Source organism: Oncorhynchus mykiss, chromosome 10, assembly GCF_057628025.1.
Source record: "Oncorhynchus mykiss isolate SJ-2025 chromosome 10, ASM5762802v1, whole genome shotgun sequence".
NCBI lineage: Eukaryota > Metazoa > Chordata > Actinopteri > Salmoniformes > Salmonidae > Oncorhynchus > Oncorhynchus mykiss.
Genome location: NC_143031.1, coordinates 68222615 through 68243964, shown reverse-complemented (window position 1 = coordinate 68243964; position 21350 = coordinate 68222615). Strand labels below are relative to the sequence as shown.

Sequence of the window (21350 nt, the reverse complement as noted above, 5' to 3'; positions counted from 1 at the left end):
AGACAATTCTAAGTAGGACCAGATACAGTCTCATTTGTTTAGGGAAACTAAGGTAATACGTAGATATCCCAATAACTCCCACTGCTCAGCCTCAGCACTGTGGAACTTCTATACAACACACACTAGGCCTACAGTTTACCCTATGAGAAGTCCTGTAGACCGTATTGTGTGTGTGTGTGTGTGTGTGTGTGTGTGTGTGTGTGTGTGTGTGTGTGTATCCGTGCATGTGCGCAGCCCTGGTCAATGTTCTCCATGTCCTGCACTTCCCTCTCCTTTGTGGAGTTGTCGATGTGTCCATCTCTGCATTAAGGCTGAACAATAGAGAGAGTCTAGAGGCTACATCTCAACATGTTGAGTCTCAATACTGGGAGGCTTTGTACTGTGGATCCATACTCCCTTGTGTCTTGTGAACTGCTGCTAGTAGAGAACTAGCGTCCACATTAGAGTAAACACACAGTTTGTAATGTGTACAAGCGGCTATTGATCTAATAAAAGGGTACAAATAGACATGATTCAAACAGGACGATATCTGAAAGCCTCATCTGGCTTCTTCTGCTTCACAAGCACTCCTGCACTAATGTCTCTTCATCTGTTAATGTCTGATGTCATCATTTCCACAAGGTGGATGCTACAGAGAAGCCGACTGTTGACGCTAGAAGGATACGGAGTCCTTCACACACTGATGACTGATTTAGAAATCTTCCTCAAATCCAACTCATTTGTGTGCAGAGCTGGGAGAAAGGCATTGTATGTGTGTGTGTGTGTGGTGTCAGCAGGCCCACCTGCAGAAACATCTGCCTGGTCTGCTCACACTGCAGCACAAAGCCTGCTGCTACTCTGGCTCAGATAAAGGACACACACATTTGTGTACACACATGGGCGCGCACACACACGCTGCTAACATGTTGGTTCATTCATACAGAAAGGTGTGCATTCATCATACTTTATATACACATGTGCACTCACCCCACACAACCAACAGTTACACAGGCGTGACCTTTGACTGCACACACACACACAGGATCTGCCAGACAGTCATACATGTCCAGTTGCATCTAAAGTCACCCAGCAGGTCCCAGTGGTCCAATCACATCATTTCATATTATCCCAGGTGACCATTCAGGAGTCTGCAGCAGACTACAGGGACATCTGGAAGTCACCTGAACTGGTGTCATCTAGACTAGTGCTGCTTTAGCTCAGTCTGGGCAGGCAAGGAAAGATGGAAGCAATTTGTGAAAATCTCCCTCTATCGCCCTCTAGCCATGTTAAATATACTGTAGTACAGTTCATGTACCTCACTACTAACCCGGTCTTCTCTATCGCCCTCTAGCCATGTTAAATATACTGTAGTACAGTTCATGTACCTCACTACTAACCCGGTCTTCTCTATCGCCCTCTAGCCATGTTAAATATACTGTAGTACAGTTCATGTACCTCACTACTAACCCGGTCTTCTCTATCGCCCTCTAGCCATGTTAAATATACTGTAGTACAGTTCATGTACCTCACTACTAACCCGGTCTTCTCTATCGCCCTCTAGCCATGTTAAATATACTGTAGTACAGTTCATGTACCTCACTACTAACCCGGTCTTCTCTATCGCCCTCTAGCCATGTTAAATATACTGTAGTACAGTTCATGTACCTCACTACTAACCCGGTCTTCTCTATCGCCCTCTAGCCATGTTAAATATACTGTAGTACAGTTCATGTACCTCACTACTAACCCGGTCTTCTCTATCGCCCTCTAGCCATGTTAAATATACTGTAGTACAGTTCATGTACCTCACTACTAACCCGGTCTTCTCTATCGCCCTCTAGCCATGTTAAATATACTGTAGTACAGTTCATGTACCTCACTACTAACCCGGTCTTCTCTATCGCCCTCTAGCCATGTTAAATATACTGTAGTACAGTTCATGTACCTCACTACTAACCCGGTCTTCTCTATCGCCCTCTAGCCATGTTAAATATACTGTAGTACAGTTCATGTACCTCACTACTAACCCGGTCTTCTCTATCGCCCTCTAGCCATGTTAAATATACTGTAGTACAGTTCATGTACCTCACTACTAACCCGGTCTTCTCTATCGCCCTCTAGCCATGTTAAATATACTGTAGTACAGTTCATGTACCTCACTACTAACCCGGTCTTCTCTATCGCCCTCTAGCCATGTTAAATATACTGTAGTACAGTTCATGTACCTCACTACTAACCCGGTCTTCTCTATCGCCCTCTAGCCATGTTAAATATACTGTAGTACAGTTCATGTACCTCACTACTAACCCGGTCTTCTCTATCGCCCTCTAGCCATGTTAAATATACTGTAGTACAGTTCATGTACCTCACTACTAACCCGGTCTTCTCTATCGCCCTCTAGCCATGTTAAATATACTGTAGTACAGTTCATGTACCTCACTACTAACCCGGTCTTCTCTATCGCCCTCTAGCCATGTTAAATATACTGTAGTACAGTTCATGTACCTCACTACTAACCCGGTCTTCTCTATCGCCCTCTAGCCATGTTAAATATACTGTAGTACAGTTCATGTACCTCACTACTAACCCGGTCTTCTCTATCGCCCTCTAGCCATGTTAAATATACTGTAGTACAGTTCATGTACCTCACTACTAACCCGGTCTTCTCTATCGCCCTCTAGCCATGTTAAATATACTGTAGTACAGTTCATGTACCTCACTACTAACCCGGTCTTCTCTATCGCCCTCTAGCCATGTTAAATATACTGTAGTACAGTTCATGTACCTCACTACTAACCCGGTCTTCTCTATCGCCCTCTAGCCATGTTAAATATACTGTAGTACAGTTCATGTACCTCACTACTAACCCGGTCTTCTCTATCGCCCTCTAGCCATGTTAAATATACTGTAGTACAGTTCATGTACCTCACTACTAACCCGGTCTTCTCTATCGCCCTCTAGCCATGTTAAATATACTGTAGTACAGTTCATGTACCTCACTACTAACCCGGTCTTCTCTATCGCCCTCTAGCCATGTTAAATATACTGTAGTACAGTTCATGTACCTCACTACTAACCCGGTCTTCTCTATCGCCCTCTAGCCATGTTAAATATACTGTAGTACAGTTCATGTACCTCACTACTAACCCGGTCTTCTCTATCGCCCTCTAGCCATGTTAAATATACTGTAGTACAGTTCATGTACCTCACTACTAACCCGGTCTTCTCTATCGCCCTCTAGCCATGTTAAATATACTGTAGTACAGTTCATGTACCTCACTACTAACCCGGTCTTCTCTATCGCCCTCTAGCCATGTTAAATATACTGTAGTACAGTTCATGTACCTCACTACTAACCCGGTCTTCTCTATCGCCCTCTAGCCATGTTAAATATACTGTAGTACAGTTCATGTACCTCACTACTAACCCGGTCTTCTCTATCGCCCTCTAGCCATGTTAAATATACTGTAGTACAGTTCATGTACCTCACTACTAACCCGGTCTTCTCTATCGCCCTCTAGCCATGTTAAATATACTGTAGTACAGTTCATGTACCTCACTACTAACCCGGTCTTCTCTATCGCCCTCTAGCCATGTTAAATATACTGTAGTACAGTTCATGTACCTCACTACTAACCCGGTCTTCTCTATCGCCCTCTAGCCATGTTAAATATACTGTAGTACAGTTCATGTACCTCACTACTAACCCGGTCTTCTCTATCGCCCTCTAGCCATGTTAAATATACTGTAGTACAGTTCATGTACCTCACTACTAACCCGGTCTTCTCTATCGCCCTCTAGCCATGTTAAATATACTGTAGTACAGTTCATGTACCTCACTACTAACCCGGTCTTCTCTATCGCCCTCTAGCCATGTTAAATATACTGTAGTACAGTTCATGTACCTCACTACTAACCCGGTCTTCTCTATCGCCCTCTAGCCATGTTAAATATACTGTAGTACAGTTCATGTACCTCACTACTAACCCGGTCTTCTCTATCGCCCTCTAGCCATGTTAAATATACTGTAGTACAGTTCATGTACCTCACTACTAACCCGGTCTTCTCTATCGCCCTCTAGCCATGTTAAATATACTGTAGTACAGTTCATGTACCTCACTACTAACCCGGTCTTCTCTATCGCCCTCTAGCCATGTTAAATATACTGTAGTACAGTTCATGTACCTCACTACTAACCCGGTCTTCTCTATCGCCCTCTAGCCATGTTAAATATACTGTAGTACAGTTCATGTACCTCACTACTAACCCGGTCTTCTCTATCGCCCTCTAGCCATGTTAAATATACTGTAGTACAGTTCATGTACCTCACTACTAACCCGGTCTTCTCTATCGCCCTCTAGCCATGTTAAATATACTGTAGTACAGTTCATGTACCTCACTACTAACCCGGTCTTCTCTATCGCCCTCTAGCCATGTTAAATATACTGTAGTACAGTTCATGTACCTCACTACTAACCCGGTCTTCTCTATCGCCCTCTAGCCATGTTAAATATACTGTAGTACAGTTCATGTACCTCACTACTAACCCGGTCTTCTCTATCGCCCTCTAGCCATGTTAAATATACTGTAGTACAGTTCATGTACCTCACTACTAACCCGGTCTTCTCTATCGCCCTCTAGCCATGTTAAATATACTGTAGTACAGTTCATGTACCTCACTACTAACCCGGTCTTCTCTATCGCCCTCTAGCCATGTTAAATATACTGTAGTACAGTTCATGTACCTCACTACTAACCCGGTCTTCTCTATCGCCCTCTAGCCATGTTAAATATACTGTAGTACAGTTCATGTACCTCACTACTAACCCGGTCTTCTCTATCGCCCTCTAGCCATGTTAAATATACTGTAGTACAGTTCATGTACCTCACTACTAACCCGGTCTTCTCTATCGCCCTCTAGCCATGTTAAATATACTGTAGTACAGTTCATGTACCTCACTACTAACCCGGTCTTCTCTATCGCCCTCTAGCCATGTTAAATATACTGTAGTACAGTTCATGTACCTCACTACTAACCCGGTCTTCTCTATCGCCCTCTAGCCATGTTAAATATACTGTAGTACAGTTCATGTACCTCACTACTAACCCGGTCTTCTCTATCACCCTCTAGCCATGTTAAATATACTGTAGTACAGTTCATGTACCTCACTACTAACCCGGTCTTCTCTATCGCCCTCTAGCCATGTTAAATATACTGTAGTACAGTTCATGTACCTCACTACTAACCCGGTCTTCTCTATCGCCCTCTAGCCATGTTAAATATACTGTAGTACAGTTCATGTACCTCACTACTAACCCGGTCTTCTCTATCGCCCTCTAGCCATGTTAAATATACTGTAGTACAGTTCATGTACCTCACTACTAACCCGGTCTTCTCTATCGCCCTCTAGCCATGTTAAATATACTGTAGTACAGTTCATGTACCTCACTACTAACCCGGTCTTCTCTATCGCCCTCTAGCCATGTTAAATATACTGTAGTACAGTTCATGTACCTCACTACTAACCCGGTCTTCTCTATCGCCCTCTAGCCATGTTAAATATACTGTAGTACAGTTCATGTACCTCACTACTAACCCGGTCTTCTCTATCGCCCTCTAGCCATGTTAAATATACTGTAGTACAGTTCATGTACCTCACTACTAACCCGGTCTTCTCTATCGCCCTCTAGCCATGTTAAATATACTGTAGTACAGTTCATGTACCTCACTACTAACCCGGTCTTCTCCACCACTGTCGTGTACAGGTTTGGTCATTAGGATTCAAAAGAGGCTAGAAGTGAAATGTCTAGTATCACCTTATTTAACCATAATTATAGATTTTAAAAGAGCATTACATTAGGCAGAGGTGATTTCACTGTAATAATGTAAGTAATACATCAGTGATACGGGATTCAGTGTTCATGTAATAAGAAATCATTTGACTTAAAAAAAACAGCGTTATTTTTGTGGGAAATTTATAAATTAATTTATTCCATTTTCATAAAAATTCACATAAGAAACAGAGGCACTTCTTTTCAATTGCGTAATGTACACAATGTGTTCCAAACTGCATATAAAACATGAAATGGATAGAGGCTTAGATGCATAGCAGAAGGTGTGTGTGTACAGTATGTAGACATTTCTGAACGTGTGTCTGTATTTATCAGGATGCTCCCGGTGGGCTGGTTAAATTGATGAGGCCTTGTTTCTCTGATTGTTGAGGTGCAGCTCAGGATGAATATTCAATGTGTTCAGAATAGGCTTTCTAGAAACCTCAGAGCGAAGGAGGAGACAATGTGTGTGGGTAGAGGGAGAGAGTGGTAGACACACACACACAGACACACACACACACACCCTGCAGCCGTGGGAGGAGAGAGCAACAGTGACAAACAGCTCTGGTGCTACAGAGGTGGCAGGAAATCTATCAAACCGGACAATAAAATTGCAATTGAGTTTCTCCAGGATTTTTTTTTATAGCAAATGCTGTATCTGGATGGCTAGCGCCCGCCGCACCTCCTCAATTCAAAGACTGCATGGGACCCTCTGTCTGTGTGTGTGCGTGTGTGTGTGTGGGGTGCTGTTTTTAGATTAGTGCTGGGGCACTGTAAACAGAGCTAAGCAGCGAGAGCATTAATCTTGTGCAATTATGGGAAAAGGGCAATTACCATCTGTCCAGTACTGAAGAGAATGATCAACTCCTCTACTCAGTCGCACACATTTCTGCACAGCGGCTGGTATGGCAGTGTCGTAAAGTGAAACTACAGAGCAGCGTGTGATTGTGGCCATGTGCACCGTGCTACAGCAATAAGCTCGGGGCGACACACAACCCTAAACACACAAGGTGTTATTTACAAATAAACACTCACTTTGGGTTTATTTTGTACTGCACAGGACTGATGTCAATTGGACAAGCCTATGACTTTTAACATGTGTCTTCGCATCCGCTCCCAGCTCATTTAAAAGGGTAATGTTTCTGCAAAACTATTCTTTCATATACAATATATCAATAAATATGTGAAGAATCATTCATGGTGTGCTTTCATGGAAAAATGACATTTCTTAAAGGTCTCGTGAATAAATGCTGTGTATTTACTGTTAGTCTACAGTGTAGAAAGCAATCATCGTGATTTGATGTTTAAGCTTGTGTAAAACTCTGAAGTGAAATAGTCCCTATCATTTGTCTATGAACAGCTTTAGTACAAAATGACATCACAAAAAGGAAATGACTGAAAAATGCCTGTCACGATAAGACACTTAAAGTCCCAAGGCAAAAATGCAGAAACGGCAGCAGAACCATTTGGAACAGTCTAGCCAGAATTGGCGGTGATGTCATTTTGTAGCTTTCTTTGGGTTTTTTTCCCCACGTCTACACAACTACATATTAACTCAGCACTGTCCTTAACAATTATATGAGAAATCCTTCAGTCACATATGATACTAGAGACACAGTTATTTTTTCGCATACAACCTTTAGGTTGGGTACACACGGACAGGCTTGAGGTTTTGGTCTCGTAAATACTGTGCAACCAAGCCAACCAACTTCAGTCCTAAGGAGAGAGAAAGAGCCAAATGGTGTAACTGTGACCCCTAGTGGCCTTTATCCATCACTACATCCTCAAAACTCCATAGACATCCACCTCAACACAAAAAAAGCCTCGTTTCCCTCAACCAACCTCCAATATGCCAAGCTTAATAAGCCACCCACACCACAATCCGACACCGACCAAATTACTTCACTGCCTTGGAACCTGGCTCCGTAATCCAATATCAACAATTCATTTTTAAACAGCCTTTTTTTTAAATTGAGTTTCTGAAATAAGAAGAGCCGGCAGTTTATGTTTAACTAGAGTGGGGAACTCAATACATAAATACATGACTAGAAGGGATGGAAGAGGAAAAAGAACGGATTCCATTAAGCCAGCACACTGCCGTTTTCACATCATAATCAGCACAAGATATCCACCAGGCTGGATCTGACGGGCACCGAGAGAGAGGCACTTCTCTGTTAGTCAGTCACTATTAATCTATGAGTGGGTCATTGAGGATAGGAGGGATCTTTGGACATTTCCTCTGAGACTGTTATTATGTCAGGATCAAACTTAAAAAAGGAAGCCCGACTGGTTGGATAGAGAGTTGAGATAGATCTTGACGGCTGAGCGCCCTGGAGAAGCTGAGGTAGGAGAAAGGGCAGCGAGGTGAGTGGAGTCTAATTTCAGCGTGCTAAAGAAAGAGAGAGAAAGTAAGAGGAGAGTGAATGAGAGCGGGGAGTGTGTGTGATGAAAAAGAGAAAATGACGTAGTTAAAAAGAGAAGAGAGAGAACAAATAGATTGGAAGAGCAAGAGAAAGAGTCGACAATCCACAGAGACGTATAGAAACCTATCCAGAAGCCCTGGTGCTCTCCGTGAGACAGAGTTTGGTTGACCGTCTGACGGGGTTAATGAGCTCTCTGACCTTGGAGTGGGTGATGGACAGGGTGTCCACCCACACGCGCCAGCCGCCCCACTCGTACTTGATGGCGTGGTAGAGCAGGATGCGGAAGATGGCGTACACCATCTCAGTGACCTTCTGCTCCTCGCTGCTCTTGGGGTTGATGAAGCACAGAGAGAGCATCCAATCCTGCCACACCGAGCACTGCAGCAGGCTCCTGATAGACACACACAAACACACACAGATATGAGCGCTCCGAAGAAACTGTATTGCATGTGCGTGCATACACACAAACATAACACAAACATTTGAAAACATCCTGTACTCTGAGCATATGAAGGACAAAGCTTGTTGGCCTCACTGCAGTAAAGCCCCAGCATGGCGCCAGCATGAGGAACTGGGAGATGTAATCGGACAGGGGATGTATGCCAGAAAAACATGTACTGAACTCAACCAGAGGGCTGTATTGAAGTGCTATTGGTGCAGACCTGGGTTCAAATAGTATTTGTTTCCTTTCAAATACTCCCTAGAGTGGATTGATTGTGCTTGATTGAGGTTGCCTGGCGCAACTGAACCAATGGAATAGTCGCAAAACTCCGCCCACCTGGCACTCCAGGCGGGCTCAAGCAAACCCTCAAAGTATTTAAATGATTTCAAATTCTATTTGAACCCAGTTCTTGTTTAGTGGTAGTCTATTGCAGAGTAGTCCGATCCAGGGCTGAGTCGTTCCTTACCTCCTGTTATATATGCTGTTATTGAACAGATCATGATCATGTCTGACAGGAAGACCCTGTCGTAGTGTACTATGTAGTGTACTAGAATGTGGTGTACTTGGTAGTACACTTCAGGGCTGAGACGTTCCTTACCTCCTGTTATTGAACAGATCATGATCATGTCTGACAGGAAGACCCTGTCGTAGTGTACTATGTAGTGTACTAGAATGTGGTGTACTTGGTAGTACACTTCAGGGCTGAGACGTTCCTTACCTCCGGTTCTCTTTGCTGTTATTGAACAGTTTGATCATGTCTGACAGGAAGACCCTGCGCACCTCCATGCTCTCTGGGGAGAGGGGAGAGTTCTTCAGCAGGGCAGCGATCACCTTCAGGACCTCTGTCAAAACACAGGAAAACACGTTCTGTTAATGCCCCGTTACGGTGTCTGACACGGTTTAGTACACACAGACCCACTACTTTGCCTGCAGGGTTACTGACTCGGGTCGTACAGAACAGACGGTCAGCAGAGGAATGCAGAGAACAGACTGTTGTCTGTCATAGTATCATATCTTCATTAAAATAAGGAGTTGTTAATACTGATTCACCAAATAAGACGTGATAAAGCAAGAGACAATCTGAGAATTAATTTAAATAAATGAATCAATTTAAATAAATTCTGATTGTTTTGAAAGTAGTATGAAAATTGTGACATGCTACAATACTGATTTTAAAAAATTAAAATATCTTAATATTGATACTGAATAATACAATTCATTATACTCCCTATGAGTGATTCAAATTGTGTATCCTAAATAGCAAAAAAATAAGGGATTTTTGAAATGAAAAATCAATTGCAGAGGGAATAAGAGTCAGACCACAATTCAACAACACAATCAGACAATTCATCTCAACATCTCATTGTGTCACAAGCCATCTTGATTTGACTGTCAGCAGACACCTCAACATCTATGTGGTGGAAACGATCAAACAAAGTTTGCTATTGTTTCAACTCAGAGATGTGTGTGTGTGTGTGTGTGTGTGTGTGTGTTTGTTTGTGTGTTTGTTTGTTTGTTTGTGTACCAGGCCTGCCAGAGTCCTATGCAGGCTTCCTGGAACCCTTTATTTAGTTAACCTAAAGAGACTGGCTGTTTAGATGAATTATATAGACTATGTCAGTGTCCATTTAGCTTGAGTCAGGAAGGGGGGGTTTATGATTTCACTTTGTCGTCTTGGACCTTGGTGGTAACCGATGGTAACCAACAAGGACCCCTCGCAGCCCAGACGTTTGTTGTTTCTATACGACTTAGTCAATCAAATTATGAATCACTGAACTCTCACTGCCAGAAAATGACCTCTGCATGTTACTGGGGTATGGAGAGATGTGAGTATGGGGTCTTTTTCCCCCCCATTTGGTCTTGGGTTCTTTCCATGGAGTTAATTTAAGGGAAACGGTACTTCCTTAGTTTGTTTGATTCGCTCTGACGTTACTAAAGACTGCAATCAGGCCCATTTTGAGGCTTCAGAGCAGATAACATCAAGAAGAGAACGCAGGCAGCTACAGTAAAGGAGAAACAGACTCCATGGTGCTCCCATGGTTCAGAACTCCCATAAAGTGTGTTCAGTTCACATGCAAAAAGCACATAGTCTCTATTTTACACTGCACACGACTGGATGCCTTTACCACAATAAAGGGCCTATGCTAATCAATGTGTGACTATGTAACACACACACACACACACACACACACACACACACGAGGCTAAATTGTACGATTAGAGCAGGGTTAAAGTAAACCTCGGTTGTGATTTCAGCCTGACTCAGTTCTTTTCCCCCTCTCCGCCACAGCTGGGGAAGTTGATTCTCGCACATATGAAAAGGTTTTGAGAGCTGGCATGTGAAATTAAGAGGTAAGTAATGGTCTGAAAATACTAGACGAGGACAGAATGAGACAAGTACATTGATCAAAGCAATGAGGTTGCTATGAGCTTGTTACGTTGCATCAAACAGAAACTAAGCATGGACGTTGTCCCTCTTAATGAGGCATGTATATGAAAATATGCCACCGGTAGTAACGGGAAACAGCTACATCTCTGGGAGTATTACTTTAAATGACTGTATGTGTACACTATCAGAATATTAAAAAGATAAACATCAAATGAGAACCCCTTTGCATAATTCAAACATAATTTTTTAAATGTTTCTAATTGCCAAGAAAAACTGTAAAATGGTCTGTGAGATACATTTTGAACTATAAATTCCTGTTCTTCTAAACTCTTATTAGAAATACCACATAATGCAATAGTGTATCAACTTATTGAAATATTAAGTTGCCATGTAAGCTTGTTGCGTCATTTCCCGGACGGATCAAATACCTACTTTTGAAAAATGACAGTTGAGTTTCTAAAGTAGGAAAAAGCTTCTTAGTAGGTTTTTTTCTCTCAATAGCTACTCTTTTTTATTATATATAAAAAATAAATACAAATGTTACTTAAAATGTACCAGCTGAATCTTATAGCCCAACACGACCACTATTAGCCTAATCGTATATGATCACATACCGTTTGAGTAGTATAGTTTTTTAGCCTCAATTTATGCTCCACATTTGTTGGCCAGTATATAACACTGGCAGCGGCCGTAAGGGAGAGGAGGCTCTCTAGGTCTGGTCAAGCATGCAGCGGTAGGTAAAGGTGATTTATTTAGTGGTGGGATGCCGAGGGGTGACTCACGCGGGTTGACAATCTTCACATTGGAGTCTGGGTCCGGATGCTGTTTATGGATCACTTGAGTGCAGATCTGCTCGGTCAGGATCTACGGAGAAGGAGAGAGAGAAAGAAGAGACGAGGGGAGAAAAGGTAGAAATAGAGGAGAGCCTACTTTTATGTGAATCTATAGCTCATAGTAACAGCACCAAGAAGTACATGAGTTCCACATTGCAATTCCACAGTATTCAGTTCAACCAGGATCTGCACAGAAAAGGGAGAAATGAGATTTACATAAACACTTTCTGCATCTATAGCTCATACTAACAGCACCAGGGAAGAGGTACATTGGGCCATATAGAAATCCACATATGTTCGTATGTGGTCACCAAGTCTTTACAGAAGAAATAGGTAACAAGAATCAGTGCCGAATCGAAGACAACAATATCTCACAGTAACAGCAGAGGAGGAATACATGAAATTCCCCCAGTGTCTCCTGACAATCCCATATATTTCTGTGTCAAAATACATCATTTACAAGGTCAGATACAACCGGTCCATGAATCCTGTGGAGTTTAATATAGTGTGCATTAATGTCCATTAAAAGTCTTGGTATGCCATTATAACATAGATACATTAACACAAATGACCATCATTTGAGTTAAGTTATTACCAATGGGTAATAATAGAACATCATGATTCAAAACGGACTGAAATGTTTTCAGCAGGGATATGCTATTCAGGTCCAGACAGAAGGAGAATAGCTAGAGCTGACGCAGGCCACAGGAAAACTAGAGTTTAACTACACGTTCTATACAACTTAATCAAACAAACTATAAAAGTGTTAAATAACTCAGAAAACACTTCTAATCTAAATAATGTCTTCTCAGAATGAATTCATGTGTAATCAGTGCATGTATAATTGAACTAATACAGTGACGGAAATCATCAGCCAATGCAAATACAAAATGGAGGGCAGTTAGTATTAGGATTTATGGGGGAGGCAAAGAGAAAATAGCTTCGTATGTCAACTACTAAATTTTCTTATAGACTCTCCTACACATACACGGCAAGGAAGAGACGAGGGAGGGACTAACTGACCTCGAAGAGCACGTTGTAGGTTGTCATGCTGAACTGGTTGGAGTGGAGCATCAGTCGCTCGTTGAGCAGGGAGAAGAGCCCGTGACCCAGCATGACCTCTGACTTCCTCCTGGAACAAAGGTCAAGGGTCAAACGGTCAGTGAGTATCCATTGACATTTGGTACCAGCACATTGATCCCTGTATCCACACAGTATATTAGTGTATCATGTTGCACTTAATTACATGCAAAAAAAAATGTAACTTGACAGTTAACTATAAATTCACAAAAGCATTAATTGGCACCATTGTATGGTATAGCAAGCAATGTTTCCAAAATGTTGAGCAGTACATATTCCATTTTGGGTTGTCGGTCAAGGACTGGTTGAGGACAGACAAGGAAAATTCCCGAAGCCATAGGGTGAGTCACGGACTATGAATGTTAGTGAACCGCCGCTTGGGTAAGTTTACCAGTGCAACAGAACACATTTGAACACAGCTGAAAGACATGAAAAAAAAGCAACCCTGCAGAGGCCTGTCAGGACCTTTCAAAGACAAGTATCCCTCAGAGCTTTCATCTCTGAGTATCACTCATCTGTACATATTCTGGGATGATGAAGCTAGTATTAGTCAGACAGCAAAGAGTCTGTCTAAGACTTTTTCCCTCAGGCCCCCCTTCCAGCATTAGGGAACATCCTCTACACACGCACGCATGCCCACGTCGATTTCTAAGGGCACAAGTACTGTTTATGACAAACTGTTTGGTCACCTCTTGTCGGCGGAGAGAAAATTTTGCAAATTTAAAGAGTATTTCCTGCAATTTTACTTCTTTTTTTTTTCATGGGGTGCAGAGCAAATGTTGCAGGTTTAAAGCATGTCCAATGTGTATTCATGTGATATTTCTGTGACTCAGACATTACAACAACATCTATGGGCTAAAACACCTAGCTAAAAAATGGTAGCTGACATGGGCTAGTTGATCTGGACATTTCTGCCAAGTTATAAATAGCTCTCTAAGGTATGCCAGGGAACGACATGACAAGGAAAACTGATCATGCACTACCCAACTTAGAAATTGCACCTTGTGAAATTCTACTATTCCAACTTTCAAGAGAAAGTTGAAAGCTGGACTGTGTTCCCGTAACAACAAAAATAGTGATTTTTTTTGGGGGGTGGGGGCACTGGGGCTGAGGCTAGGGTTGAGGAAGGGGATGAGGATGACGCTGGGGATGAGGCTAGGGATGAGGCTGGGGAATATGTACTACCACTGATCAAAAGTTTAGGAGATCAAAAAGGAATCAGTAGAATTGGAAGTAGAGCCTCAATGAGACCTGCACTGTATTTCATCCTGGGTTGTTGTCTTTCGACTCTGACATCTTAATTGGTCACTGAACCAAAGGAGGCTTACGAGTGGCTAATTTGTTATCTTAAACACTTCTACACAACTAGAGGCAATTTACTCTCCAAAGAGAGAGAAACAGAAAGGGCTTTAATACCAGCTATTCATTTTACTACAGTACACAGGCTGAACGAGGATTAGATATCGACCTCCACCTGAATGAGACCCTTTTCTCTGTAGATACTCATCTCCATGATGGGATTGGCTCTTAGAAATATATAACTGAGGAGAGGCCATTTTGAAATGAAAACCCTTTTGGCTGCCTGAAGGTAAATGACTATAGAATAGGAATAATTACATCAATGACTGAGTCTAACTGAGTCTTTTAATCTGGAAGAAATATACTTTTAATGTCCACGGCAGAATTAAGTGCTTTTATGCGACCAAACGTGCGGACAATTCTTAATAATATCCTACAGACAAGAGTACAAGGTAAGTGACAGCAACATATTAGTTGTTCTTACTTAGCGGGCAAGTGTTTGAGGAAGTAGCCCAAGACTTTGAGTGCCTGAACTCTGATTCCTTCACTGTTGGAAGCCAGCAGCTTGTAAATGGCCCTGTACAGAAACAAAGACAAACACACCAATAACAAATGTCTCATTTTTTATCACATTTAACAGTTTCTCAAATGATAAAACCTAAAAGAGTGTATCAGAACCAAACATTTACAGAATCACTTCATGACAGATTATATCTGCTTTGTGAACCTACTATACAGTTGTACAGGACATCTACTTGGGTCGTAAAATAGAGGTGGTTGGAGCCTTTATGAGTGGCGTCAGGCAAAGATTTCCAGAAGCCTTTAAAGTGGGCCTATATCAGACACCAGCCCAGACATGCATGGTTGACACACTACATTTAACCCCCTGTGACAGAGAATGCCAACAGGGTGACTAAATAAGCTACATAAATCTTGTGCGCTGTCGTCGCCGAATGTCAATAGTCCTGCAGATAAAGGATCAAATGAAGCCAGTAAACCATCTGTATTGGCCTCGGTGTCATCTGGCTTCATTTTGGCTTCATGAAACACAAACAGAACCACAAGGGCACATCTGATGGCAGCCTAGTCCCTTTATAGCCTCTGGTTAAAAGTAGTGCACTATTATACAGGAAATAGGGTACCGTCTCCGGCACTACAAATGTAACACGGTACCATTTCGACGGCACACACAAAATAGGCTAACATCACAGCGATCTTGTTCTCTGAGGCCGCAGGGCCTGTGGTGGAGTGTGCGCCACCCGTTGCCACGGGAGATGACGTTATAGTTACAGCAACGTCATAGAAGTCAAACGACTGGAACGGGCACTCCCATTGGAGCTCTGTGATGGGCGGCGGGTCATTCTATTCCTGAAGCTCACCGTACTCCGTTGCGCTGATCAAAGGCCTGCACCATGGAGCCGTGATGCTCCGACATCAGAGCCACCAGCAGCTGAAGCACATCCATTAGATTGTCGTCCTGGGAAAATAAATACAGTTGTACTGAATTGAATGAATCAGACCAGGGAGGAGGCCCTGTTGTTAGCATTATTAGCAATATGATAAATAGTGTGTGTGCGCGCGTGCTAATGGGCTCGCAATTAGCATCGCCTTTCACTGTGGAGTCATGCAACCCAACGAGAGATGAATAGTGGGGCTAGTGGGTGTGCTGTTACGCCATGTATCATCATGAAGCAGACACCAAAACACCCTACTGTACAGACACCCACATGGATGCAGAGTACCCACAAACACAGGAATTGACCATGCAAGTGCAATAATTAATACTGTTTATTTTCGCACTAATTACTGATTAATTGGTGACACACAACATCAAAGATCAAACCAGTCCACCGTTTCCATCTTGATTAGTAATGGTCGCTACGGAAACAGATCATTAGTCATTGATAACGAATGTTGATGGAATGAATAATACACGGAAACAAGGGAATTATCTGATGAATGAACAATCCACAGAAGACTGCAGAGCTCCTGAAGGAGAGCGGTTAATCCCCTCGTTCCTGCAGGGATCATTCCTGCCTGTTTTACAGCACCATCATTTCTCTATGCATCACTGCAGTGTAAACACAGAGGCTTCTGTGAGCGAGGGCTTGGTGAAACTTGGCAACGGTTAAAAAGAGCCTGGTCGGTTCCCCGGCACAGTGTGATTGGTCTGTCTATCTATAGCAGAGAGGAGAGAGGGTCTGGGAGGCCGGAGCTGTTGGCTTAGAGTGCCACCTAGTGGGCAGTTTTATACCTCAAAACTGTAAAGGAGCATCGAGTAAGGACGAACAGGAATTCCTGAAGAGTGGATACTGCATGGTGCAGCAGCATACTCTTCACAATAAAGTATCTTTTGTATAAAAGTAGTGCACTGTATAGGACATGATATTTTGAATGATCTTTTAGTTGTAACCTCATGCATGGTGAGCAGGTAATTGAGAATACTCTGAAGCTCATCTTCCTTCACTCCGTAATCCTGAAAATAGAGAGTGCAAAATATAAATCTAACTCTTCACCGATCATAGTTATTGTAGATTAACATTAGGTGTAAAAAGCCAAATATATATAGATATTATTTTTAATATCATACGAGATTCTCATTACATACACACTAACCTTCATTATGAGTTGTTTCACAAACAGCAGCAGAAAAGCTCTGAGAGAGTGGATCTCCTTCTGATTGGGTCTCGGACCGTCTACACACAGACACACAACGACACACACACAGACACACACACGCAGACACGCAGGGACAAAGTCATTAGAGAAGGTCGGTTTTCAAAAGGATGTTATTTAGGACGTGATGCAGAGTGCACAGCTGTAGGTAGACGATACAACATGTTTATTCTAGGTTTAGCAGACAACAGAGGTACAAGAAGGACAGGAAAGCACATTCTGCAGGGGACACAAAGGACTGGATGTTCAACTTCCATGGCAACACTACAACAACACTGGTCTGGGGGAGGAGAGGTATCGGTCTGTATCAGTGTGTGTAGAAAAGTGTGTGTTAATGGAAATATGAAAGAGTGCGGTGTGTGTGTGTGTGTGTTCTTTTACCGAGGCCCTTGGGCGTGACTCCGCTGCGGTCCTGGGGGTTGACGACCCAGTAGTAGTACTTGAGCGTGTGCATGACCTGCAGTACCGTGCCCACCCTGCGGATGGCGTTGTAGATGGTCACCGTGCTGATGAACTCGGTCGACAGGTAGGTGTACAACACCAACTGCACCTGGGGGGGTGAATGCACACACACACACACAAACGTAAGAACACACACACTCGACTAACCGATGCCCCCGCACATTGACTCTGTACCGGTACCCCCTGTATATAGCCTCGCTATTGTTATTTTACTACAGCTCTTGAATGATTTGTTACTTCTTATATTATTATTATTATTATTATTATTATTATTATTATTATTATTATTATTATTATTATAGATATTTTTTTTCACTTATCTATTACTTATTTTTCTTAAAACTGCATTGTTGGTTAAGGGCTTGTAAGTAAGCATTTCACTGTAAGGTCTACATTCGGCGCATGTGACAAACATTTGATTTGATTTGACGTGAAAAACCCAGCATGAGATGAGGCAGAAATAAAATCCAATAGCCTAACCTACTGAACGGTGGGCTATCGCTCATGTACTGGAGGAGAGATACAAGGAACAGAGTATGAAAGGATGATGGTGGGATGGACAGAGGTGGGTGGGTGTGTTTGCCTGTCTACACGTCACATGTGTCCGTGCATGTGTGTGCCTTCATGTGCTTGCACAACTGTGTCCTTGACTGGGTGTCGCCATGACTGTGTGTGTCACCGTGCATGCGTCTACCTGCCGTCCTGTGTCAGTACCTCTCCTCTCTTACCTTGGCAGGGGCATGGATCCAGATGGCAGGGTTGAACAGGATGTGGTCACACAGCTGCTTGAGCAGCAGGACGCCGTTCTGCAGGTTGCTGAGGTAACGGGCGAAGGCCAGCACGATGTCCAGCACGGACCGAGTAACATGCACCTTGGAAGACTACAGAGGAGGGAGGAGGAAGGGAGGGAGCAGAGGACACCCACAGAGAGAAAGGTGAATCAGGTTAACTCTGTGTCTAACAAGCCCACTGTCAGCTGTGACCTCTAAATGCAGCTAAGCAATTAGGGCCATAGATGTAAATAGACTTTTAGAGTAACCTATATACCTGACCACACACACGCAGACACAATCAACAAGCTACCAGATGTAGGGGCGTTTAGCACTGGTCTCAGAACAGACAAATGCAGTATGGAATTGGAGGGCACAGCACTGAGGCTAATGGACAGAGTGCTGGGAAATCATATTATCCAGCTTTCAATTTCAGCACAGAACAGCAATTAGGTCAGACGAGAGGAAGACTGCAGAGTGTGAATGTGTCTCTGGCGAGGGGATGTGGTGGTGTGTGTATCATGTCTCTCACCTTCTCCAGGGTGTAACCGATGACCAGGAAACCCTTGCAAGCCAGGACCTGCTCTTGCATAGCCACAGAGTTCTTCAGCAGCTCCATCACAAAGGACAGCAAAGTGCAACTGGGGGGGGGGGGGGGGGGGGAGAGAGTGGTTAGCTGCTGAGTAAGACTTGCCCCTTACAGGGTATATCCTACAGTAATGGCTAATATAATGAGGGTGTCGCCATTCTACCATTCTGCTGTGAGAACACAATCTATGCAACACCTTCCCCTTGAGGGCAGACAAAAGCCACAAAGCCATGATTGAGAACATCACTCAAGGACTAGGGCACTAATATTCACAGCTGGTATCCAGGTTTAGTGAGTAGGACAAGACAACATCACTCAAGGACTAGGGCACTAATATTCACAACTGGTATCCAGGTTTAGTGAGTAGGACAAGACAACAACACTGAAAGACTAGGGCACTAATATCCACAGCTGGTATCCAAGTTTAGTGAGTAGGACAAGACAACCTTATGATTGCCATTTGCGCTGCCATCATGCATGGTTGAATCCATTGAATGAACAAAACAACTTGTACTTAGTGAAAAGCAAAATACTCCAGACCTCAGGGCGAGTTTAAACACCGCCCCCATCAACACAATGCACTTTCTCCCACATGGCTACGCACAGATGTGTACAGTATTTTAAAAGAACTTAATAAAGTCAATCAATCGAAGAATAGAAAGAGACAGTAGTCCACTACCAGACAGAGGTGTCCAGTTCATCGCTGGTGTGCTGGAGGTGATCCAGCTGTGCAAACAGGGGGAAGAGGACCTGCACTCCCCCGATGGAGTGGATGGCACTCTGGACCGAGTGGGTCACCACAGCCTTCACATCCTGAAGAAGGGAGAAAAACATACACAAGGATCAGGGGTAGAAATGGGTGGCAGGGTAGCCTAGTGGTTAGAGTGTTGGACTAGTAACCGGAAGGTTGCAAGTTCAAACCCCCGAGCTGACAAGGTACAAATCTGTCGTTCTGCCCCTGAACAGGCAGTTAACCCACTGTTCCTAGGCCGTCATTGAAAATAAGAATTTGTTCTTAACTGATTTGCCTAGTTAAATAAAGGTAAAATAAATTAAAAGAAATAGAGTGCACTGCTTTTGAAGAGAGAAATACGGTAGAATCAGAACCCTATGGAGACAAAGGCTGGGTCTTGTCGGTCTGCTTCTGCTTTCGTCTCAGGTGGAAAACAACGCGGATTGGAGGCGGTGTCCCATTTCTCCCTTGAACATCTGGTGTGGTGTTGAAAACACAGCATAACTCCTCTGAACATCTGTCTCCTTTACAGCACTATTACACCTGTCGCTAACGGTGACGGGCTGAGTGGCGGGCGCGTTACCGCGACGTTGAGTTGGTCTCCGAGGCAACATGGCTCAGGTGTCTAGTCTGTTTATCCTGATGAGGGTTTTGCTAAATGAGTTCTGTGGATAGAATATTTCCGACATTTCTTACGGTCAGATCCCACAGCAGCTAAATGTGCTATTATGAGCAAGGCCCTTTTTCTCATGTGTTTACGGTTCCGTCTACCAACTAAACAAGCCAATAGTCATTGTGAACACATACGTACAGGACACTAATCTACAGACACACGTCCATGAATGGAATACTGACAATGTGCTAACAAATACTAAACATGTTGACCTAAACAGAGGGTGGGAATGAGGAATAATATACGAAAAGATTAGTCTATAGGAGATGGGGTCTGTGTGTGTGTGTGTGTGTGTGTGTGTGTGTGTGTGTGTGCGCGTGCATGTACAAACACACAGGCCGAGCTGCCTCAGAAAGACAAAGGAGCTCATGCGTTGACTAAACGCGCTGTGAGGCTCAGAGACAAAACTCAACTGCAGTGAGAGAGACAATAGGAGAATTCAATGTAATTAAATAAAAAGGACAGCTGTGTGTGTGTGTGTGTGTGTGTGTGTGTGTGTGTGTGTGTGTGTGTGTGTGTGTGTGTGTGTGTGTGTGTGTGTGTGTGTGTGCGCTGCCAAGGTCTTCCTAATGTGCATTTAAATCAGGTGTGCAGGTGACCTTCTGCGATAAAGAAAGTCAAAAATATGGATTTGAATGAGAGTTGGAGAGAAATACATTTGTGAAGCACTTTCATTACAGTACTTGTCATCTAGTTGTTGCTACCTGGAACTTACAGGGTTACAAGTAGCCACCAGAACGTGCCAATTTACTTTACCTCATAAATAAATTAACTCATCATCCTCAGTAACTACAAGGTCAAATAAAGTATTGTATAATATAATAAAGTGCTTAAAGAAAACACCACCTTGGTTCAATATAGAAATGACTGGTAGGCAGATCTAATTCTGTAATAGAACAGGGTAGTGTTCTGTTCCCAGCCTGCTAGCCAGCCAGGTGCAGAGTGGTTCATTCTCACCTCTATCTTAAAGGAACAATCCACCCAAAAACACTCATTCCTGAGAACAATATTTGAGAACAATATTTTTTGTGAACAAATGTTTCATTTTAGCTTTATAATAAGTTTGGTAGCAACATGGATAAGTCTGTTGTAGCTCAAGTTTACTACAAAATCCACAATGCAATGCTCTCTACGGGCTGGTTGGATAGCTAGCTAGCAAACGTAGCAACA

General features: G+C 43.1%; 1 protein-coding gene across 7 annotated transcripts in view; it reads right to left on the bottom strand.

Moving 5' to 3' along the window:
- The window catches only part of LOC110533189 (lipopolysaccharide-responsive and beige-like anchor protein), a 356513-nt gene that overhangs the window by 258967 nt on the left and 76196 nt on the right, over window positions 1-21350 (bottom strand). For all 7 annotated transcript variants that reach the window (XM_090187615.1, XM_090187618.1, XM_090187619.1 and 4 more), the window contains exons 11-22: window positions 19454-19587; window positions 18718-18826; window positions 18144-18296; window positions 17335-17503; window positions 16894-16973; window positions 16691-16753; window positions 15657-15754; window positions 14762-14854; window positions 12922-13030; window positions 11848-11929; window positions 9395-9518; window positions 8433-8625 (exon numbers count right to left, since the gene is read on the bottom strand). In XM_090187615.1, the coding sequence (XP_090043741.1) occupies window positions 8433-8625; window positions 9395-9518; window positions 11848-11929; window positions 12922-13030; window positions 14762-14854; window positions 15657-15754; window positions 16691-16753; window positions 16894-16973; window positions 17335-17503; window positions 18144-18296; window positions 18718-18826; window positions 19454-19587 (1407 nt within the window). The remainder of the gene's footprint in view (window positions 1-8432; window positions 8626-9394; window positions 9519-11847; window positions 11930-12921; window positions 13031-14761; window positions 14855-15656; window positions 15755-16690; window positions 16754-16893; window positions 16974-17334; window positions 17504-18143; window positions 18297-18717; window positions 18827-19453; window positions 19588-21350) is intronic.